The 20,725-nt window shown below is 42.4% G+C and overlaps 2 protein-coding genes across 3 annotated transcripts in view; one reads left to right on the top strand and one right to left on the bottom strand.

The window, feature by feature from the left end:
* Nucleotides 1–1,205: 1,205 nt before the first annotated feature.
* On the bottom strand, nt 1,206–6,679 carry RPL6 (ribosomal protein L6). Its single transcript, XM_030582326.1, has 7 exons — nt 6,581–6,679; nt 5,288–5,437; nt 5,094–5,192; nt 3,775–3,918; nt 3,065–3,113; nt 2,265–2,449; nt 1,206–1,395 (listed from the first exon to the last, which is right to left on the bottom strand). The coding sequence occupies exons 2-7, from the start codon at nt 5,435–5,437 to the stop codon at nt 1,243–1,245; spliced, it is 780 nt and encodes a 259-aa protein (XP_030438186.1). The 5' UTR covers nt 6,581–6,679; the 3' UTR covers nt 1,206–1,242.
* Nucleotides 6,680–7,791: 1,112 nt separating this feature from the next.
* The window catches only part of PTPN11 (protein tyrosine phosphatase non-receptor type 11), a 43,269-nt gene continuing 30,335 nt past the window's right edge, over nt 7,792–20,725 (top strand). For both annotated transcript variants that reach the window (XM_030582325.1, XM_030582324.1), the window contains exons 1-4: nt 7,792–7,961; nt 14,667–14,789; nt 16,847–17,041; nt 18,265–18,457. In XM_030582325.1, coding sequence (XP_030438185.1) covers nt 7,948–7,961; nt 14,667–14,789; nt 16,847–17,041; nt 18,265–18,457 — 525 coding nt within the window. In that variant the 5' untranslated portion in view covers nt 7,792–7,947. The remainder of the gene's footprint in view (nt 7,962–14,666; nt 14,790–16,846; nt 17,042–18,264; nt 18,458–20,725) is intronic.

The following is a 20,725-nucleotide window of genomic DNA, read 5'->3' as shown; positions in this document are numbered from 1 at the left end:
CCCCCCAGGTAGAATATTGCCTTTGTCTTGTAACTTGGTAATTTATTCACTTACTATTATATTCAACACTGCTCAGTTGGCAGATCATACTCACCTTTAAGGGGCCCTATTTCTGCCTCCTCCACCTCCCCCTTTCCTACAGCAACTCTCAGCTCATGTTCCATCTGCTAAAATGATCAGCAATGAAATAATGAATGTTGCTGACTCTAGAAGAAATCACTGCATTGCTTGACTTGAGTCACATGTGAAAGTTATTTTTGCAACCATGTGGGCTGCCTTTTTTTTTTAATATGAAGATTTTCTAAAATTTTGCAGAACTCTGTATGTCATGAAGGCAATAAAAATACATTGAGTGGGCTGCCATCTCGTCTGTGGCTCAGGAATTTGACAGCAATGAATTAGAGTGTATTTTGATAGATACCAAGGTGTACATTTTTAGACAACTTTGCCCTTATGTAGCATATTGCAGTGGCAGATTTTTAAAGAGGTCCAGCTACCTTGGCCAGTGAGCAAGACCTACCATAATGGTCCAGTGCTGCAACATTCCACGCACTTATGTACTTGGCTGAACACCTCAGTAGGCCTATGAACTTCTGTGGGACTACTTGCATGGTTAAGTGGTTTGTTGGATCAGGACCAGGGTGCTCAGCACCTTGCAGGGTCAAGCTCTTGTATGTGAACAAATGGAAGCACCAAGCTCAGATGATTTGTCAAAACACCCCCAGGAAGTCTGTCAGAGCCAGAAATTGAAACCAGGACTTATTCCCACATTATCAGTAAGCAAATATACCAGGGGAGTCACACATACACATGTGAACAATCAAGTTAATAGTTATGGATAGAAACACTGGGTCCATTTATGGCAGGACGTGGAAAGTAAGAAGACTGACTAAAAACCCTGAAAAAGTTTACCCCAATTTGTCACTAGTACTAGCCAGAAGGCCTGTAGAGGATATCCTTCCCGAGTAGCGTGAGGACCGAGCCTAGCACTCCTATCATTTTAAATCGGACTAATGGTTCTAACAGTGCATTTCTGAAAGCTGTCATTTGCTCTTACGTCATGTAAGAAACTCCATCTGTTCGAAATGCAAGGTCACGTTCCTCAAAATACCACAACTTAAAACCCCAGCAGTTTTCTAATTCAATCCAAACTGTGTTAAGATCTGCATATTACAAAGTAAACTATAACTGGAATCAGACAAACCTCAGTATTTCCCCAATTTTAATGTGTTTTCAGAAAATTTAGAACACCAATTTGTGAGGATAAACTCCATTGGAGAGATAAAATACAGAACGCAGGTAGCCACGGAGCTGAGGCACCTTCTTGATTCTTGACAGGATTTGTGAGTCCACTGTCTTCTGGTCTGCCTTGCGTTGGTCTGTTATCTCGTATTTCTAAAGAACAAAATTAAGAGAGTTAAAATACTGCAGAGATTTAGGAACAGTTGGTTATCCCTACAGAGATACGGCTGGCTTCTTGCTTCCTGCCATGGCAAGGGCTTTTTCACTGGGTAAGCATTTCTCAGCATGCACTTGGAATTTTCATTCCAGGGAACAACAAACAAAAAGTAGTTCTATTTGGGCCACAAGACTCAAGTCACCTACAGTAGATAGTTAAAGCTGTTTGAGTTTACACAACTGATATGTTTAAAAGAGTAGGAATAGATCTTAGCTAAAAGAGCTGTTGCTAAATTTAATCAGCTAATGCTATGGTGCAAATGGAGTCCCTAAAATCACAAAACGTGGAACATTTATGGACAACAGACCATGGAATGTGCATTAAGAAAATTCAGGACTATTTTATGAATCAGTTTACAGTACAAGATTGAGACCATGCACACAGGAGATGCTGCATTAAGAACCTGTGTTCAAGCACCTCCTCAGTATGGAGTTATTTTGATAACAGCAACATTTTAAGATCTCTCTCTCTCCCCCCCAAGTGTTAGAGACACACACTGTGAAAGGTAACATCTGAAAAGCACTATGTCTTGAAAGCCTGTCTCCTTCACCAACAGAAGTTGGTCTTAAAAAATTACCTCACTCACTTTGTCTCAAATATCCTGTGACCAACACGGTTGCACCACTTTCCCAATGTTGTCATATTCTTGCATTTTAGTGAACTTGACCTTGCTTTCTTTTAACATGTTCTTATTCTTAAACATTTAATCTGTTTCATGGAAAGACTTCTCCTTCCCCTTCCACCTCGGCTACAAACATTGAAAAAGACATTTGCAAATAGGAATACTAATCATTGTTATCCGTACTTCTTTCTCAGTGTCAAAGATCTCGCCTTCTTGATGTTTGGGCTTACGCAGCCTCTTCTTCTTAAAGTAGGCATCAGTGAGATGTTTTGGAAGTTTCACCCCAGAGATATCAACCTTGGTAGATGTGGCAATAACGAATTTCTGGTGAGTCCTGCGCAGAGGGACACGATTGATAGCCAAGGGTCCTGGTGGCATAGAAAAATACTTCGAATGAGTTGCAGTGTCACCTTATCACTGGAGAAATAGTACTCCCTTTCTAGTTTGCATCTTTAGCTACACTAAAAAGGTCTTTTTACACTTTCCATTAGGACGATTAGTTTGAAGTGACTGTGTTCTTGCAGAGGACAGTTGGCTTCCCCTACTAAAATCTGAACTAATAAGGAAAATTAGGAAACACCTTTCTCAAGGCTTCTGATAATGCTAAGAGCCTCCTTGCGTTGTCAGTATTTTCAGATGTTAAAGCACAATGATACTTTATTAAAAAGAAGTGTTACCTCCACAAAGCTTAACTGCAAGTTATTGGTACTGTCAATGAGGTACTCTCTTTTGCTAAAGGAAGGATACTTCACGCCCTTTCTCAGATTTCCAGTGCTATCCAGCGTTTCTAGCATTGGAAAATTGTATGATATCAGAACTTAGAACAGTCATGTCATGGGTACCTCAGGTTAGTCAGAAAAATTTCTATTCCCAGACAAGTACAACAATGGCAATCATGGTAGAGTCTGAAGACAGGCTGCACGGACAGACTTACAATGCGCTGAACAGGAATTCAACAGACTTGAGTGAATCAAGTTTCTTACCCGTTACCAGCAACAGGCCACTAGCAAGCTGCTTCAGGAAGACCACACGCTGAAAAGCGAACACAATAGGACATTAGTCTCAGACAGCAATGCTAAATGCAGTTTGATGTCTGGGAAAATATCAGGACCCGATTTTTGTAAAAGAAGTTACAAAGGAGGAGACACACACTTTAGCCAGAAAGGCAAAAGGTATAGCAGTACCAAATCCACAACACGTGAGAACAAAAACTGTTCTAATTTGACAGGGCCCATTCCCAATGGTTAGGGAAACCAAACTAGAAACCTAAGTAGCTGGACTATGTTTAAATTGTCTAGAACAGAATTAAAAAAACTGGCACAGGAACTGGCGTGGGACCCAACAATTTCATTCCCAAGTAGCCCCTTTTGTAAGTTACATGGGTTTATATTGGGTAAAGTCTGGCAATCAATCAACTGCAAGTCCCTCCAATTCTTTACCTATCACAGAGGTATAAGCAAGGCATAGTCTACACTTATAGGTACATTAATGTATAAATCATCAGTCAGGGGTGTGCAGAAAACCCTCACCCCAGCACTGACTAAAAAACTCCTGTTGGTATATGCTGCATTTATAATGGGGGGCTATGCCATCATAGGTTCTGCAGAGCATACAGAAACTTCTAACAGACCAGCCAACGAATATTTGAAGAGCAGATGTGGCATGAAAGGATATATGAAAGACAATTCTTTACCTTGCCTCTGTGGCGACCAGTGAGAATGATCAGAACAGTTCCTGGAGTAATAGAAGCCCGCAGTTTCCTCTTGTGTTCGCAGAAGGGCTTTTTGCCGTGACTTAAGAGCTTGCGAGGAACGTCTTCAGTTGGATAATATCTAGGCTAGGGAAAAAGCAGCAAATTATTAGCCAAAACTGCACTTTTACTATTCCATCAGTGAACTTAGCAAAAACAGTTTAATCTGAGTTTTGATCCTTCCCCTTTTAGTGGATGCAACCCCTCTTCTCTCATGGGAAGATTATTTTTCCTGAAAGGCCATTTCCACCCTATCCCACTTTAGATTTTGTTTGTTTCTCTGTTGTGCACAGGATTCACTCTGCTGCAGGCTAGCATTTTAAAGAAACTGGCACTTCTGAGCGATACATGTTAGGTACACGATTTTGCGTCAGATAGCTAATCAGTTACACAACATAGAAAGAAAAATAAAGTAAATGCATGTTATTTGTGATTGTATTTACAATTCACTAGAGAGATGCCAGAGGAGCCCTACTGTGCTGCTCATTCATAGGCCTATGCCCATTCAAACAATGAACCTAGTCCATCACGGAGGTTGTCAGGGTATTCCCATGGGAATCTCCTTAATGCTGCATGCAGTAGTCTCCTTTACATGTCCACAGGCAATTAGCCCAGTAATACACACCCAGAAGCCAACTGTACACGTTCTCTGATTCAGGCCACATCTACACTGCCCAACAGAGGTGTGAATAGCAGCGCTATGCTGTAGCTCCCCCATGTGAACACTGTGGGTGTGAACTAAAAGGTTCCTAGTTTGCCTGGAACAGCTGCTCTCCAGCTTTACTGTTAAGTGTGCCACCTTCTTTAATAAAAAAATTATTGTGAAGTAAATGTACGGAACATCAAGCTCCCATAATATCGGTGATGCATGCACCAATTACGGAACGCCTGTTCTAGAATATTACTACACAAAAGCCACAGTAAATATAAAGATGTGATGTGCGTATCTCTTTAAAAGCAAGACTCTTACCCCTTGTTTTTTAAACCTCCCAAAAAAACCCAATATATAAATAAATCACTAGCTTAAATGCAAGTACCTACGTAACAGTTTTACAGTGCTATACAGACAACCTATAGCAGAGATTATACTGTCTCGTAGCCCAGAAGTACATTAATAGCAGCACTAAGGAAGGTTTTCATTACAGAATAGGAAGCATACTCTCTTGTCATCTACATCAGTGCAACTCTGTAACTCGGTGTTTACCAGGAGCAAAATTCTGCTTGTGCAATTTAGTTAGTTTTCCCCACTTATCTATTCTTACCATTTTACGAACTTTTACCACACGGTTGCCTCCATTCTTATCTCCCCCAACTGGTTTTGTGAGGGTAGCCGGTGCTTTCTCTCTCTTTTTCTTTTCTATCTATTGACAAACCAAAAAAAAATTTCAGACAAGTTATGAAAGTTTGAGACACAACCTAATTAGTTAATAAACACGGAAATTCATTCCCTTTATACCTTTGTTTCTGACGCTTCATACTTGCGCTTGTACATGGCTTTTCTGGCATACATCGCCGATCGGGAATATCTCCCAATTCCTCGGGCCAGCACTGGGTTCCGGCTTGCATGGTGCTTTTTAGGCTTCTTTGCCTTCTTCTCGTCTGCCATCTACCAAATATCAAAATTAAGCATTAGTGATGTGTCACATTAAACAAAGAAACTGCACAGAAAAAATGTAATGGCTGCAAAAAACAAGCAAATTATACTTAAAATATCCATGGTACACCTCTACTTCAATATAATGCTGTCCTCAGGAGCCAAACAATCTTACCGCATTATAGGTGAAACTGTGTTATATCAAACTTGCTTTGATCCCACAATCCCACTGGCATGTGCAGCTTCCTCTCCCGCCCCCTGAACACTGCTTTTACGGCATTATATTGGGTCATGTTATATTGGGGTAGAGGTGTATTCCTACAGTGATCTTGAGACTACTGGAGTATGTTTACTGTACTATCTTTTGCATCAAAGCCACCTAAACTACATGGAGCCTAATCAAGATGCACAGGACACCACATCCATTGCATCTTGCTTGTAACAAGGCCACGTATATAGTAAATACAGGTGATATAATTCAGATACCTGACCATGTTCAAAAAGTACTAAAGCAGAGATCCCAGGGAAGAGAAACATGCAAATACAAGTTGGGGCTGCAACTGCATGACAGCCCATAGAGGCAAGTAGAGAGAGGGGCAATAACCAGCTTCTCATGCCCAAGGCCATAGCCACATGGTGACTTGGGGCTTTTACATGCCCTAGACGGAGTCCTCAAGCTGGCCAGGCTCAGGCAGGATTTACCGCAGGGAGCAGAGACTGGAGGCGAAGGAAGAATCCTCGTCCTCTGTGTGTCTACCGCCCATACGATCCGATCTGCTTCTGGCTGGAGCGTCCTCATACGTTTCGGAAGCCGGGCTGGAGCTGCCCTTTACAGGCTCCCAACCTCTGCTCCGGCCGAGTCTGGTCACCGCCCAGGGAAGGGGGCTCTTAGGATCACCCCCCACCGAGGAGTTATTCACTCCATTACGGAGGATGCCGGGTCCCCAGTCACCATAGCGGGCCATCCGCGGCCTACAGTCCCCGGAGTTACCGCGGCCCGCGAACTCCGCACATACGTGCCCCCCCGCGTGCATCCGGGCCCCCCGGAGCCCCCAAGACGGACCCGCGGGCCCTTCGGAGCCTCCTCACGGCAGATGGCGGCAGATAGTAGCTACCGCTCCCCCGCTATAAACGCCGCCACTCCGCCATTCTTACCTTCCTAGAAGGGAAAGGGAGCTACATCCGGGAACCCGACTCTAAAGCGAGCCTAGCGTCTGACGTCACCCCGTCCACTCCGGGGCACGTTGGGAGATGTAGTCTGTGGCCTGTAGCGGTTTCTGGCTGCCCATAGGTCTCACTACGGAGCGGAGGAGGGTCAAAGGGAGGACACTCTCGCCCTCTGGTTATAGAACGGGGTAGTGGGAGTTGGTCACGAGTGGGACTGTCTGGTTTCTATCTTGGCTGGGGTTGGAGAAGAAGGTATGTGATGTGTTGAGTAGTTACAGGGTTTGTGGGTTCTGTTCTTGGTTCTGCAGATGACCTACGGCCCCCCCCCCCCCCCACAATGTAGCAAACAGCTAAGTGTTTAACTTCACTATCTGGAACTTGTGAAAGTTAAGTTTGTGTAAATCTGCAGAATTGGGGTCCTGATTAGTAATAAACCTACACATATCAGCGTCATGGTTCTATATACTTTAGTTTCCCCGTGTGCATATTATATCAAACAGCTACTTCGCAGAGTTGTATAAAGGTTACTTAAGGTGATACTATTGACTTGAAAAACACAACTGTAGACAAGAATTGTACCTTCTCTTATGTGTAACCCCCAACTACAAATGAAAAAGATCAGAGACAAATCTTTCTTTTTAACTTTGTTTCTTTGAGCTTTTGAGAGCATTTTGAATATAGTAAAGGATTTTGTTGATGGTGAGTTGCGCTTCCCCTCTCATGCGGTAGGATGGATGACTCCCGTGTGGAAGTAAGATGCCTTATATTTTTGGAAGAGGATTTTTTTTTAAATAGCACTGTTTAAAAAAGAATCTCGATCGGCACACTGATTTTTTTTAAAAAACAGTCATTAAAATCAAGTTAACAGTATCGCCTCAGATCATGTTTGTAAAAGATTTAGATGAAAGGTGCTACTTTAAGTACCATGTGTTAGCATGAGACATTTAAAATCTGATCCTGTGCACGCGGAGAGTGCTCAGAAGATGCACCTATGGGTGCATGCAGAGCTCCTCTAAACCATCCAGCCATCACTCCATGCAGCTCCTGGGATAAGGAAATGCAGCCCCCAGGCACGGCCGCACTGTGCAGCCAGCAGCGCTGCAGGCCGGGCCGCCCAGCGTGCGCCGGCAGGGCCCCTCCCCGCCCCCACCGCTGGAGGCCGGGCCGGGCCGGGCCGGTCGCGGGCGGATGACGTTCGGCAGGCTGCGCCGGGGTTCTGTGTCTCCGCGGCCTGGCTGCGGCTGCTTTTCACGCTCCCCTCCGGGTCCCCCAGGCCGCGTCCCGCCGGGGGAGGGCCCTCCCCGTGAGAGGCCGAGACTCGGGGGGACGGGCAGCTGCAGGCGCCGCGGGGGAAAATGACATCGCGGAGGTGAGGCGGGGGGGGGTCAGGGCCACCTGCCCCTTTCACTGTGGGGGGCGGGGCCCCATCTTCCCCCGGAGCAAAGGGCCCGGCGGTGGGCGGCAGAGGCTCCCCTGGGCAGGGCGAGCCGCTCCCCCCCTTGGTGCGGGGCCGATCTCTGCTGCGGTTAATTAAAGGGCAGCAGCCCCCCCCCGGTGTTCTTTGGTGTAGGCAGGGGCCCTCCCCCGGCAGATCACAGTTTAATGTACTCAGTGACCCAGTCAGCTGTCCGTCTGGCGTTCCAGGATGGGGGGACTTCACCCCGTCTGGCAGTGGCATTAGCAGCCCATGCATTACTGAGTGTGCGGATTTGGGAATTGAAACGTGAAACAGCTTCTACAGTTATTAAGTGCAGGCTAATGTTTAGGTGGTCTATACGTGCAGTTTAGCGGTGTACAATCAACTTCCAAATACCTGCAATATTGCTGGATTTAGAGTTTGAAAAACTCAGTTCAGTTCATGTTTATTGTAGAAGTGTATGTCTTTCCGCATCTTATTTTTATTTTGTAGAAGGTTCTTGTTTATACTTTGTCAGTACATTTTCTGTTTGTTTTCTTTTATTCACTCTTTTTGGACTGGCAGTCTATCACCATAATTGAATTAAAGGAGCACTATCAAGATAGAAATATCATAATTAAATTTTATGTATATTTAATTCCTTTTATTATGAAAGCTGACAGTATTTTTAAAAATCTGATTTGCTTTACACTGTCTGTTTACTTTTTCTTTTTCAGTTTAGAATGATGAAGCTAGATTATCAATTTTATTTCAGGGTTCTCTTCCCTCCTAGCACCATATTATGGTGTTTGGATTTCCAGCAGCTTGGGTAGATATTTAAAGTGGGAGGGAAATTTTAAAATTGAAATGGGATGGTGGAATCTTAAGTGTTTCTTTTCATGTCAGTTTCAGTGATGCTTTCCCACCCCCCTTTTAAAATAAAGCCTAAAATGCATGTGCCTGCATTAGTTAAGTGCCCATTTTACAGTCTTTGCTTGCTGTCTGACTCTTGAGAATTGGCCCTCTTAGCCCATACGAAAGTTAAAATTAAAAGGGGTTCATGAGAGAGAGTGAATAAAGATTAGAAATACAGACAAACCAGTAAGCCTGTAAGTAGGAATAATTAAACTAAAACTCACAGCTTTCCCGATCTGTCTGTCCGTGTCAGCCAAAACCCAGAAGCACTCTAATCTGTTCTGCAGTCTAAACGGAGATCTGAGTAGCCCAATCATGAAATGGAGAATCATATTGATTTTGTTTCTCTCTTCAAGGTGGTAAATCGATACTGTGCTCCTCTTCCCTCCCTCCCTCCCTCCAAAATTTTGCTGACTATTCAAACTCTAATCAGAAAAGAGAAATACACTGTTAATGTAGTATGTGATTCAAGAATGTCCTAAACCTTCTGAGTTCTGCAAAGCGGGCTTTTGTACAGTCATACCCTGATTCTCCAGAATATTTCTTTATCTGAAATAAGGGCATGTGCCCTGCGCACGCTCTCTCTCTATATATATTTAAAAAAATACTCTTGGAAAAGGCCTTCTACTATCCCCATTGTCCTTGTTGTAAATGATGTTTGACTGTCTAATTGGTTATCTTTCCACAGGCATTTTTGCCTTATTGTAAAATACCAAGTAGAATGCTATGTGGCTGAAACCATTAAATCATGCTTTGGGGAACATTAAACCCTCAGTTCTCATTGTGGGCATAAATAGAATATGTTGCTATGTATTGGGTTTTTGATTGTAGTATAGGCTCTTGGTCAATTTTACACTAGGAGTAACTCCTGTGTCTGCTTAGAACAGAGCTAGAAAAGGAAAGCAGAAGAAAATCTAAAATACATTCCATTCCTATGAAAGGAAATGTAAGTGAAAATCCTCTATAGGATTTATATTACTCTGTGCTCTCCCACCAGTGTTGGAAAGGATGTGGACAGCATGGTTCAAAAGCGCAAATGTGGTGGCAATATGCCAAACGTGGTTACCCTGATCACCGGTCCGGAACCATTTAACATAGATCACTAACGCCCCCATTTTTTTTCTATTTGGGGTGGTTGACAAATGTGTCTTCCTACTCAAAGCCAAAAATACAAGGGTGAGAGAGCAGGAGAACCAGTTACCATTAGTACAGAAGTTACAACATGTGCAAAAACTTGGTCACTTTCCTGGATGTACCTTTTTTGGTCCCAAACCCCAGCTTTGGTGGGCTACAGGAAGAGGGATCCTCCTTTCACAATCTCTTACATGATTCCGTAACCAGTTTTCAAATAGGTTATATTACGGTCCCTTCTGTTCACTGAGATGTATTGTCTTTTGGCGTAACTTTACATGATGTGTCTAACTAGTAATGTGGTGGTATCTATATTTGTGTACTTGGAGGACCAGGCGTTGCAAGTAGTATGTGTGGAAATTCGCAGTGAAGTTAGTGGAAATTCTGCATGTGGCATGCCTGTAGGATTGATACCAGTATGTTCACATTCTTGTATCTATGCTTCACTTTTTCATGTAATTATAACTAAAATTCAATAAAATCTTCACTTAGATCCCACATACATTAAAAATTCCTGCATGGCAATGTTTTGAAAGTATTGCTTCTCATAGAAGTTACATATTGGGGTGTGACTGTGGGAAACTTACATATCCAGATTGTTTCTTGGAGTACATTTTCTAGCATCCAGTCCAGTCTGGTTATTAAAATCCCAGGCAGTGAGGCTTGCACTGCTTTTCTTGGCAGACTATTCCAAAGATTAATACATTTCCCCATCAGGAAACTTTTCTTGACATTCAGGCAAAATTTTCCCATTATTAATTTCATCCTAGTTCTATCCCCGTGTCTCCCTGTATACCACATACAATTCTTCTTGCAGTTTACACCTTCCAGGTACTTGTAGAGTGTTTGTGCGTTCTCCACTTAACTGCTTAGTCTAGTTGTACACATTTAGGACCAGATGTTTAAAGATGTCTAAAGATAGCTGCTTTTGAAAATTGTACTAGACGCCTGCCTGCATCTTTTGGCATCTGAATACTTTTAAAAGTCCAGCCCTTGGTCCGTATAATCTTTCTTCATAATTCAATCCCTCTGACCCTAAGATTTTTTTGATTTTTTATTTTTGACAGGGTCATCTTGTTGCCACTTAATGGCTGGTCACCAGTGTGGGTTAAGTCCGTCTTTCATAATGCACAGTCCACATAATACATACTATGTGTTAACCATACATTCCTCTTTTCTAAGCAAGTGTGGTGATCATCTGGAGTCCAGAAGAGGTTAAAGTTATCGGTTACTTAATTGGGTGAAAGTGAGTAGCAGACTGTCAGGTTCTGTTGCTGGGTTTAGTTGGTGATGGTAGAAACTTGCCAATCCAGCTAACAGGCTTTATTCTCTTCATTCTTTCAAGGTAACTAGGTTGAATATCATGCACATACCATGTGTATTTTTCAAAGGAGATGAGGAAAGATGAAGTCCTGAGTGGGCGTTGAAGATCCCATGAATCTCTTAGGGAAGAGTAGGGGTTTTCCCCAGTTTTATTAGCCAAAATGCATGTCTTGCTGTTGTGCTGATTGATTACTGCCCAGAAGCAGCTGCATTGCAGTGGTATTGCATATTTATAGTTTGAAGAACTTTGAGGTCTTTCAGGATCATGAGCATGGGATAAATATAAGATTATCTGTCAATTGATTAACTCTTGTCTGTTGTGATAACTCAAAGTACTGTAGTTGGATTTTTACTTATATGTTTCTGGTTTGAGCTATACCCAGAGTAGTTTATTTTGTTGGTGGCTCTGCTAAAGGTGCAATATTCTGAAAGGGGTTCTCTTGGTTAGATAGGATATACATAGGCAGATAGATCTAAGGTTCCCATGTAGAATTACTTCCTTTTTAAGTTGCACTTGTGCACCTTTACTTCTAATTTCCATGGGTATATTAGCTAGACTGACTCTGTTGGGGACTTGGCTTGGGGAAGCTCTAAAGGTGGCCAGAGTATGCTTTACTGGGAAAAATTTGCCAGAGTAGGGAGTATGGAATATTACATTATTGGAATAACGATAACAAGTCTTTCTCAATTTAAGCTGCCTTTCAAGAATTGCTGAACCAATTAAAAGAGCTGCCCTGTTTGAACATGCACTTGCACAGCTTTCTGTTATGGCAGCTTACTGTGAAATGTGGATTTATGTTGGGAATAATCAGGAATGCTATGTACATTGTTAGTTATAGTATTTTTATAAGTGTAACTGAGCAGATTTCTGCCATGCAGCCAAGTGTCTTTATTGCTGTGATGTTTTGCTTTACTCAGGGAAAAATTCACTGGGTTTTTCAAGAGCAGTGGATTCTGCTGCTTTCTCTCAGATATGCTGTGTAAGTCTATAATCAAAGTGCATATGTCCAGGGGTGCATGATTTATAGCGGTTACAAAAATAATGAAGCCTTTCAAATGTCTAGGAAGACTTTAATTTCAAGGGTTGAGGTGAAGATAAAAACCGAACAAGTAGTCTGGCAAAGCCACTGGAGTCAAATGGTTGCATGCTGTTTGCCCAGCATTTTGCATTTCTGTGACAGTGCTGTATTTTGTTCTGTGTTCTGTCTTGGCCATCTGGGTGGCAGTGAAGGCACTTTTAGTTTCTCAGCTTTTAAAACCTGCCTGGTTAAATTGGGAACTCTCCTCTGACATCTAATTGTGTATTGTTTCTCCATTGCCCCAGTTCTACTAGAGTAGTGGCCCCCAACCTTTTTTGTCTGGCAGGTATCAGACGACGAGCCACGGAAGACCGTGGCGGCGGATTAGCATCCGCTGAAATGCCACCAACAAGCAGCAACGTCAATAGGTATCGCCATCGAAATACCGCCAACAAGCAGTGTCATCCAGAGGCATTTCGGCGGCGACGCCTCTGGATGACGCTGCTTGTCGACAGCATTTCGGCAGATGCTTATCTGCCGGCCAGTATATGGGCACACTTAGACGCCCCGGCGGGCGCCATGGTGGAGATCCCTGTACCAGGGGAATCAGACTTATGTTTTGGACCAAAAGGTAATTGAAATAGTAGATATTTACAGCTGTAATTAAGTTTCTGTTGCAACTTTCTGGAACACTTTTTGGTAGAAATTTTCCATTCTCAGTCTCTGCATGAAGGTGAACTCATCTAAAAAGTGAGTTTTTTTTAGTATTGTCTTTGTTTCTGAATTTTTGGGAAAGGAGCTTATCTTATTAGTATGTGTGCAATTTTCATGTGTCTTTAATATACATGTCTGTATTGATTCAGCTTCCAACCTATATTTCCCTAAGTCACTTCCTTGTGAGAGAGCATCCTTTGGTCTGTACAGGGGAGCCATGGTGGAGAGGGAGATAATGGATAGTGAGGGCTGATGCAAACCTCAGATTTTCTCTTCAGTTGATTGCATTGATAGTATAATAATCCTAGTCTCTCCTTAGTCCACAAAGCATGTGCCTGGATATCATTTCCAGTTACCTAAATCATAGACTCATAGGACTGGAAGGAACCTCGATAGTCCATCTAGTCTAGTCCTCTGCACTCATGGGAGGACTAAATATTATCTAGACCATCCCTGACAGGTGTTTGTGGGCAGTAGAGTTGATGGTCATCTTAATGTTGCATTACTTCTGTATTGCAGCAGAGGAATAAAACTCTCTGTACGACGATACGGAAAACATGGACTTGTTAACTAAATCACTACGAATAAGTCTGCTGAAATGTAATGCCATAGGTGGTGATGCTGACCTCTTCAGTTTTAGATATAGGCCATATATGGTTCTCCTCTGGCGAGGTCCACTGTTTTAGTCATTCAGGAGGCTGCGTGTGGGTGGTGAAAACCAATATGATGTTCCTCTGTGTTTTGTATTTTAAGAGTGTGATATTTTAGGACCATAGGAACTGACAGACCAGATCAGAGCATTGCTCCATCTAGTCAGGTAGCCAGTCACTGGCAGTGGCCAGTACCAGATGCTTCAGCGGAAGGTGTAAGAAAGCTATATTTTGGACAATTGTGGAATAACTTGTCCACAAAGGGAGTCAGGAAGAAACTTCCCGTCATCCGTCGGTGATCGATTTTGCCCTGAAGCATGAGGTTTTGTTTTATTTTTACTTTTTTAAATAAAACTGTCTTAATGTTACTTTGGATGTTTTCAGTATTCTTATGTGTCTAATTTTTTCTTCAGTTCTAATAAGCTGTAGACCTCCATGGAATATGGTGGCATCGAGTTCCACAAGTTGTGTGTATGCTGGTGGTGAAGAGTGCATGTTTTTGTTCTTATTAGTTGTCTTTCAGTTTCATTGAATTTGACTTTGCTGTTGTGTTATGAGAGGATAAATATGAGCCCCTGACGTCTCTGCTCTATACCATTTGTTTTATATACTTTTTATCATGTCTCCTCTGAAATAAACAGTTTCCAATGGTGTGGCTAGAGTACTTTCACTTATATGACATCTCTTATCAGAGGATCTTCATGCTATGTAGAAGAAAACCTACTTTTAATTGGTGACATGAAAAGTACAAGTTAGAATTATATTGAAATTTTTTGAGATGATTTTTTTCAAAGCATAACAAAATTCTTTAAAATCCAATATTGCATCCAGTGATTTTTAATGTTATCTGATATTTGTGTGGCAATGTGGCATCAGCTAAAGAGAGAGTCTGGTTTTAAATTATTTTTCTTCTCTATCTTGTGTAGATGGTTTCACCCGAATATTAGTGGAGTGGAGGCAGAAAATTTACTGCTGACAAGAGGTGTTGATGGCAGCTTTCTGGCCCGGCCCAGTAAAAGTAACCCAGGAGATTTTACACTTTCTGTTCGGTAGGTGAAGTGTTTGAGAGGCTCTGTCCTTAATACCCACTTGGCCCAAACATACAGAAGTCTCCAATTGCCGTTGTTCTGTGGAGAGCAATCCTGTTTGGGTAGAGAGATGAGACTTTTGTGATCTACATGTTCTTCTCTATTTCTGACTTCTGGGTCTGTTATGTTGATAGTTTTACATTTTCTTCTGCACAGGAACCCAAATGTCTTTGGTTTTCCAAGCTGTGCAGAGCTTGGAAGGCTGTGGATCCTGGCTCTGTAGTGAGCCAGAAAGGTAGAGGTGAAGTGGCAGCCCGTTCATAATTTCTCCATTCCCTACCCTTTTAAAGAAATCCATTAGGGTTCCTGTCCAAAAGGTAGCAGAGCTGACAGCATTAGCAAGATCATGCAGGTAAGTTCTGTGCTCCTTTAAGCTGCATTCTGTCTTCTCTTCTCCCCCTCATCACCCCGTTAGCTACACTGATAGTACTTAAAAACTTGCCAGTTACCTTAGATAGATGTTTGCAATGTAACTTAATGCCAGAAATGTGCTTGGCACTGTTCAGCACAGCATGCAAATATAGTCTTTGCCCCAAGGAGCCCACCTCCTAAAAACCCATACGTGAAAGGGCTCATGGAGAAAATCCAAAGGAGGGAATAACATAATTTTTCTTCCCTCTGTAATGTCTCACTTCGTAGGGATTGCAGAAGTGGTGAGGGGGATTTGAATGAGAATAGGATGGTGGCTTGTCAAATAGAAAGAGACCGTTCCACACACACTCAAGGTACTTTCCTTTAACATGAATAAGGAAATATTGAGGTAATCTTGTTTGTTAGGAGAAATGAACAAGTTTTTAAAGGCAACTCATGTATTCCAGCTTCTAAAATGCACCTCCTGGAGTACATGTCCTCTGAGACAATGTAGGAATGGGGAAGGGGAAAAGGACATGTCTGACACTTCATTGTTGCCTTAGATTTTAAGGTAGTCTTAGTGGAGCTGAGTCAAGGGAAGGAGACCTCATCAAAGATCTATGCATTGGAGAGGGGGAGGGGTGGCTGAAGTTTCCTGACTGAGAATTCCATTCAAGTCCTGCCTAGGGTGGCCTTAGGATGGCCGTTGATCTCTGCTCATCATTGATATTAGTGGCGGTAGAGGCAAAGTGCTTACATAAATGGCTATCCTTGACTGTAGGGAGTAGACCTGTCTACAAGGGAAATCCCCATGCTGGGGAACCATGTTAGGATGTCTGGGTTGCTCCTTGAACGTGACAGTTGGAGTCTGTCCAGCCTTTTCCTAGAGCCTGACTGCTATACCGGGCAGAGCTGGACTCCACTCTGAAGAAAGTGGTAGCGCAGAACCCCTAATGAGGCATCTTGTGAATTATGAAGACTTTGCTCCATCATGAGAATTGCATATAGAGGACAGGAGGTCTGTGCAGCTTCTGTTGGACAATGTGGATATATCTGCACTGGAAAAACAAAAAAAACCCTATGGAAGTGAGTCTCAGAGCCCAGGTCAACTGACCCAGGCTTGCAGGACTCACACTACAGGATTAAAAACAACAGTCTAGACATTTGGACTCTGAGACTCGGGGAAGGAGAAGGTCTCAGCCTGGGCTCCAGCCCAAGCCCGAATGTCGACACTGTTTTTAGCCCTCTAGCGTGAGCCCCACAAACCTGAGTCAGTTGACCTGGGCTCTGAGACTTGCTGCCATGGGTCATCTTTTGCAGTGTAGATTTACCCTGTGGGCTCATGAAAACTGTTATGATTCAGTGGAGCCATTAAGTAATTATGGAATGAAAAAATTCTTATTTCTGGACTGACTGTTAAACAACTACTTCCTCTTCCTGTAATCCTTGATGCTGTTTCATTGCCCTGCTATTAGATGTATAGTTGCTTAACTCATAGTGTGCAGTAATTTAGATATGCTGCAATTCATCTGCTGGAAGGTGACTGACATATAAAGCTGAACTATTAAAATTTCCAAGCTAGTAGAGTGGAATATTTTAAAGTGATTGGTTTGAAATTGGAAAACTTGTGTAAGTTGCCCCTTTTTTTATGTGTAATAAACATTTAGGCGAAATGGAGCTGTCACGCACATCAAGATCCAGAACACAGGAGACTACTACGACCTGTATGGAGGAGAAAAATTTGCCACGTTGGCTGAGTTAGTCCAGTATTACATGGAACACCACGGGCAACTCAAAGAAAAGAATGGAGATGTAATAGAGTTAAAATATCCACTGAATTGTGCTGATCCTACATCTGAAAGGTGAGAGAGAGAAATAGTGGTGAAAAATATGACAGAGTCCATTCTCCTTTCCACGTATGCATGTAATTCCTATTAACCTTAAGGATTTGCTTTTACTCAGTGTAAGAAAGGGTGACAGTACCTTACCTTGCAAGTAGTCCAACTGTTTTCTGTGGCACTACCTGCAAAATAAGCTATTACTCAACTTGAGTAAGGATGGGAGAATCCGGACTGAAGAGGATAGACCCTATACATTGCAGTAACTAAAACATAAACAAAGTAAAATACGCAACCCGCTTTCCGATCCTTCTTGGAAGATTTAATTGGTTGCAAAAGCTTCAGAGAATTATTTGTGTTACTGCAGTGACTTCAATATATATTTCAGAGCATATTTTTATCCTGGTAATGCTGTATTATATGTTGGTTTAAGAAAACAGAAGTCAAATGCAAATACACAGATTGCTGAAACTGACATTTTTAACAAGACAGCACTGATCAGTAGGATCATAGACTTTGAATACTTACTAAGGAAGTATAGCGAAGGAACTCTTCAGAAATGAATATAGTTAGTTGTCTTTGGAAACTGGAATTAGTCTTGACCCATTATTCAACATTACGGCCAGTAGATGTCAGCTTATTCTCAGAAGTGAAAATCAGGGGAAAATACTAGAACCACGCCATCATAAGGTCTGATGAAATTGTATCCATAGTGTCTAAGAAAACTTTCTGTTAACATAAAAGCACTGAATTCATGCAAATGCAGAAAATAAGCAATGGCAAAAAATACATGAGAGAATTTTGAGGTATCTAATTGCAGTAACTGAAATTTTATTAGAACCCACTTCAGTTTTTGCTGACTTTTCTCTTAGGATTTCTTTCTTGTGATCTGTATAGATTTTTATTAAGCAATGGTGGCCTTCTTCCAAGGTTTAAATGCATAAGAATTGAAGTATCTTAATCAGTTTTCTGTGTATGCAAGTTCTGGTTTTGAGAGTTATTTTGTGCATAATGTTTTATTACTTCTGAAGTATTTCTGTATGTGCGAACACACGCCCTCTCAATTCATATTTTTTCTAAGTTTGTACTTTGCTAGGTTTTTGGGTACCTTTAGCAACACTTGTGGCCCTTGAGACCTCAGTTTAGTATGAACATTATAGCTGTTTAAGCCAGGTGGGCCCAGTCATGGGTACAGTGAGGGGAAGGGCAACTAGATTTATTCTAATTTTTTTAATTGTAAATTTAAGGTGGTTTCACGGGCACCTTTCTGGAAAAGAAGCGGAAAAGTTATTAACAGAAAAAGGAAAACATGGAAGCTTCCTTGTGCGCGAGAGTCAGAGCCACCCAGGAGACTTTGTTCTTTCAGTCCGGACAGGAGATGATAAAGGCGAGAGTAATGATGGGAAATCGAAAGTGACCCATGTCATGATTCGGTGCCAGGTACAACAATGCCAGAACTTCTTGACTGTAAAGGCTTCTTTCCTGGTTTGCATGCTTATTCTGTCAGGAGAGGCATTACAGACTTCTCAGTACTATTCAGTCCACTGATTTTGGTCAGACGAAGCTGTATGTACAGCTTATTGTTTGTTTGCTCAAACTGACTTCTTTGCTAATTTCAAGAATTCTATTAGCATTTTATTTTTTTCACTGAATCGTGCCATTGCATATCTATATTGCTGAGGAGCTTCTAGGAGGTTTCCCTTTGACTGCATCAAGAATCTGTCTCAAAGCCTCTGCTGATGTAGCCTTTCACATTCATGAATCTCTCTTAAGGTTGTTGCATTCTTGTCTTACTACTTCTCTTTTTATATAATAGATCTGAGAATCCAGGTGTGTGAGGGGTTGTAGCTGTACTATGGAGGCTGGTTATTTTGTCTTATTCATAATGTCTTTCCATAATAACAAACAAAATACAGTAAATATTTAAGTCAGGGAAACTTTGTCCTACAGTTTAAACTTCAGATAGGGTAGTTTGCCTTTACTAAAGAATGTGTTTAAACTGTCTGATGCCAGGATTAATTCTTGATGGCTATTGTTAGTCTCAAAACATTTTAATGTGTGTCCAAGTATTGGTGTTAAAGGGTCAAATCTGCTTAAAGTACTTTAATTCTTTTTAGAAAGTACAGTTCTTGTAATACCTTTAGTTGTCTTTAAAAAAAAAAAAAAAGCAAAAACAACCCTCCCCACATGCCTAGTATAGAGAAATCAGGAATTTGGGGTGGAAATGGTGCAAGGGAGTGAGAGTGCCTGCTAGAGGTTTTTGTGGTTTTGGCTGTGCATTCAGTAAATGCCGTCAAAATTTCAAGGTAATTTCCTGCCTTTATTTATAGAATCGTAGGACTGGAAGGGATCTCGAGAGGTCTTCTAGTCCAGTCCCCTGCACTCAAGGTAGAACTAAGTATTATCTGAACCATTCCTGCAGGGGTTTGTCGAACCTACTCTTGAAAATCTCTGACAACAGAGATTCCACACCTTCCTAGGCAATTTATTCCAGTGGTTAACCACCCTGACAGTTAGGAAGCTTTTCCTAATGTCCCACCTAAACCACCCTTGGTGCAGTTTAAGCCCATTGCTTCTTGTACGATCCTCAGAGTTTAAGGAGAAAATTTTTGTTCCTCCTTCTTGAAACAACCTTTTATGTCCTTGAAAACTGTTCTCATGTCCCCTCTCAGACCTGGTCTACACTACGCGTTTAAACTGATTTTAGCGGGGTTAAACCAATTTAACGCTGCACCTGTCCATCCAACGAGGCCCTTTATATCAATATAAAGGGCTTTTTAAACTGGTTTCTGTACTCCTCCCCGACGAGAGGAGTAGCGCTGAAATTGGTATTACCATATCGGATTAGGGTTAGTATGGCTGCAAATCCTCGATATTGGCCTCAGGCAGTATCCCACAGTGCACCATTGTGACTGCTCTGGACAGCAATCTGAACTCGGATGCACTGGCAGGTAAACAGGAAAAGCTCCGCGAACTTTTGAATTTCATTTCCTGTTTGCCCAGCGTGGAGCTCTGATCAGTATGGGTGGTGATGCACTCTCAAATCCAAAAAGAGCTCCAGCGTGGGCCGTATGGGAGATACTGGATCTGATCGCTGTGTGGGGAGACAAATCTGTTCTATCACAACTCCATTACGGAAGACGAAATGAGAAAGCATTTGAAAAAATCTCCAGGCTACGATAGACAGAGGCCACAGCACAGTGCTGTGTGACAAGCGTAACGGAAAGCCAAAGAATCAAATGGATGCTCATGGAGGGAGGGAGGGGGTACTGAGGACTCCAGCTATCCCACAGTCCCCGCAGTCTCTGAAAAGCATTTACATTCTTGGCTGAGCTCCCAATGCCTGTAGGGTCAAACACATTGTCTGGGATGTTTCAGGGTATATGTCGTCAATTTACTCCCCTTCCCCTCCGTGAAAGAAAAGGGGAAAAAATCATTTCTTGACTTTTTTATATGTCACCCTATGTCTACTGCATGCTGCTGGTAGACACAGTGCTGCGGCAATGAATAGCAGCATCCTCTCCCCTCCCCGATGGCAGACGGTACAATATGACTGCTATCCATCGTCGTCATCAGCCCGTGAGTGCTCCTGGCTGGCCTCAGGTGAGGTCGGCCGGGGGCGCCTGGGTAAAAATAGGAATGACTCCCGGTCATTCCCAGTAGATGGTACAGAACGGCTGGTAACCGTCCTCATCATAGCAACAGGGG

This window comes from Gopherus evgoodei, chromosome 13 (genome assembly GCF_007399415.2).
Source record: "Gopherus evgoodei ecotype Sinaloan lineage chromosome 13, rGopEvg1_v1.p, whole genome shotgun sequence".
Classification (NCBI taxonomy): Eukaryota; Metazoa; Chordata; order Testudines; family Testudinidae; genus Gopherus; species Gopherus evgoodei.
This window is presented reverse-complemented; position numbering and strand designations above follow the sequence as displayed.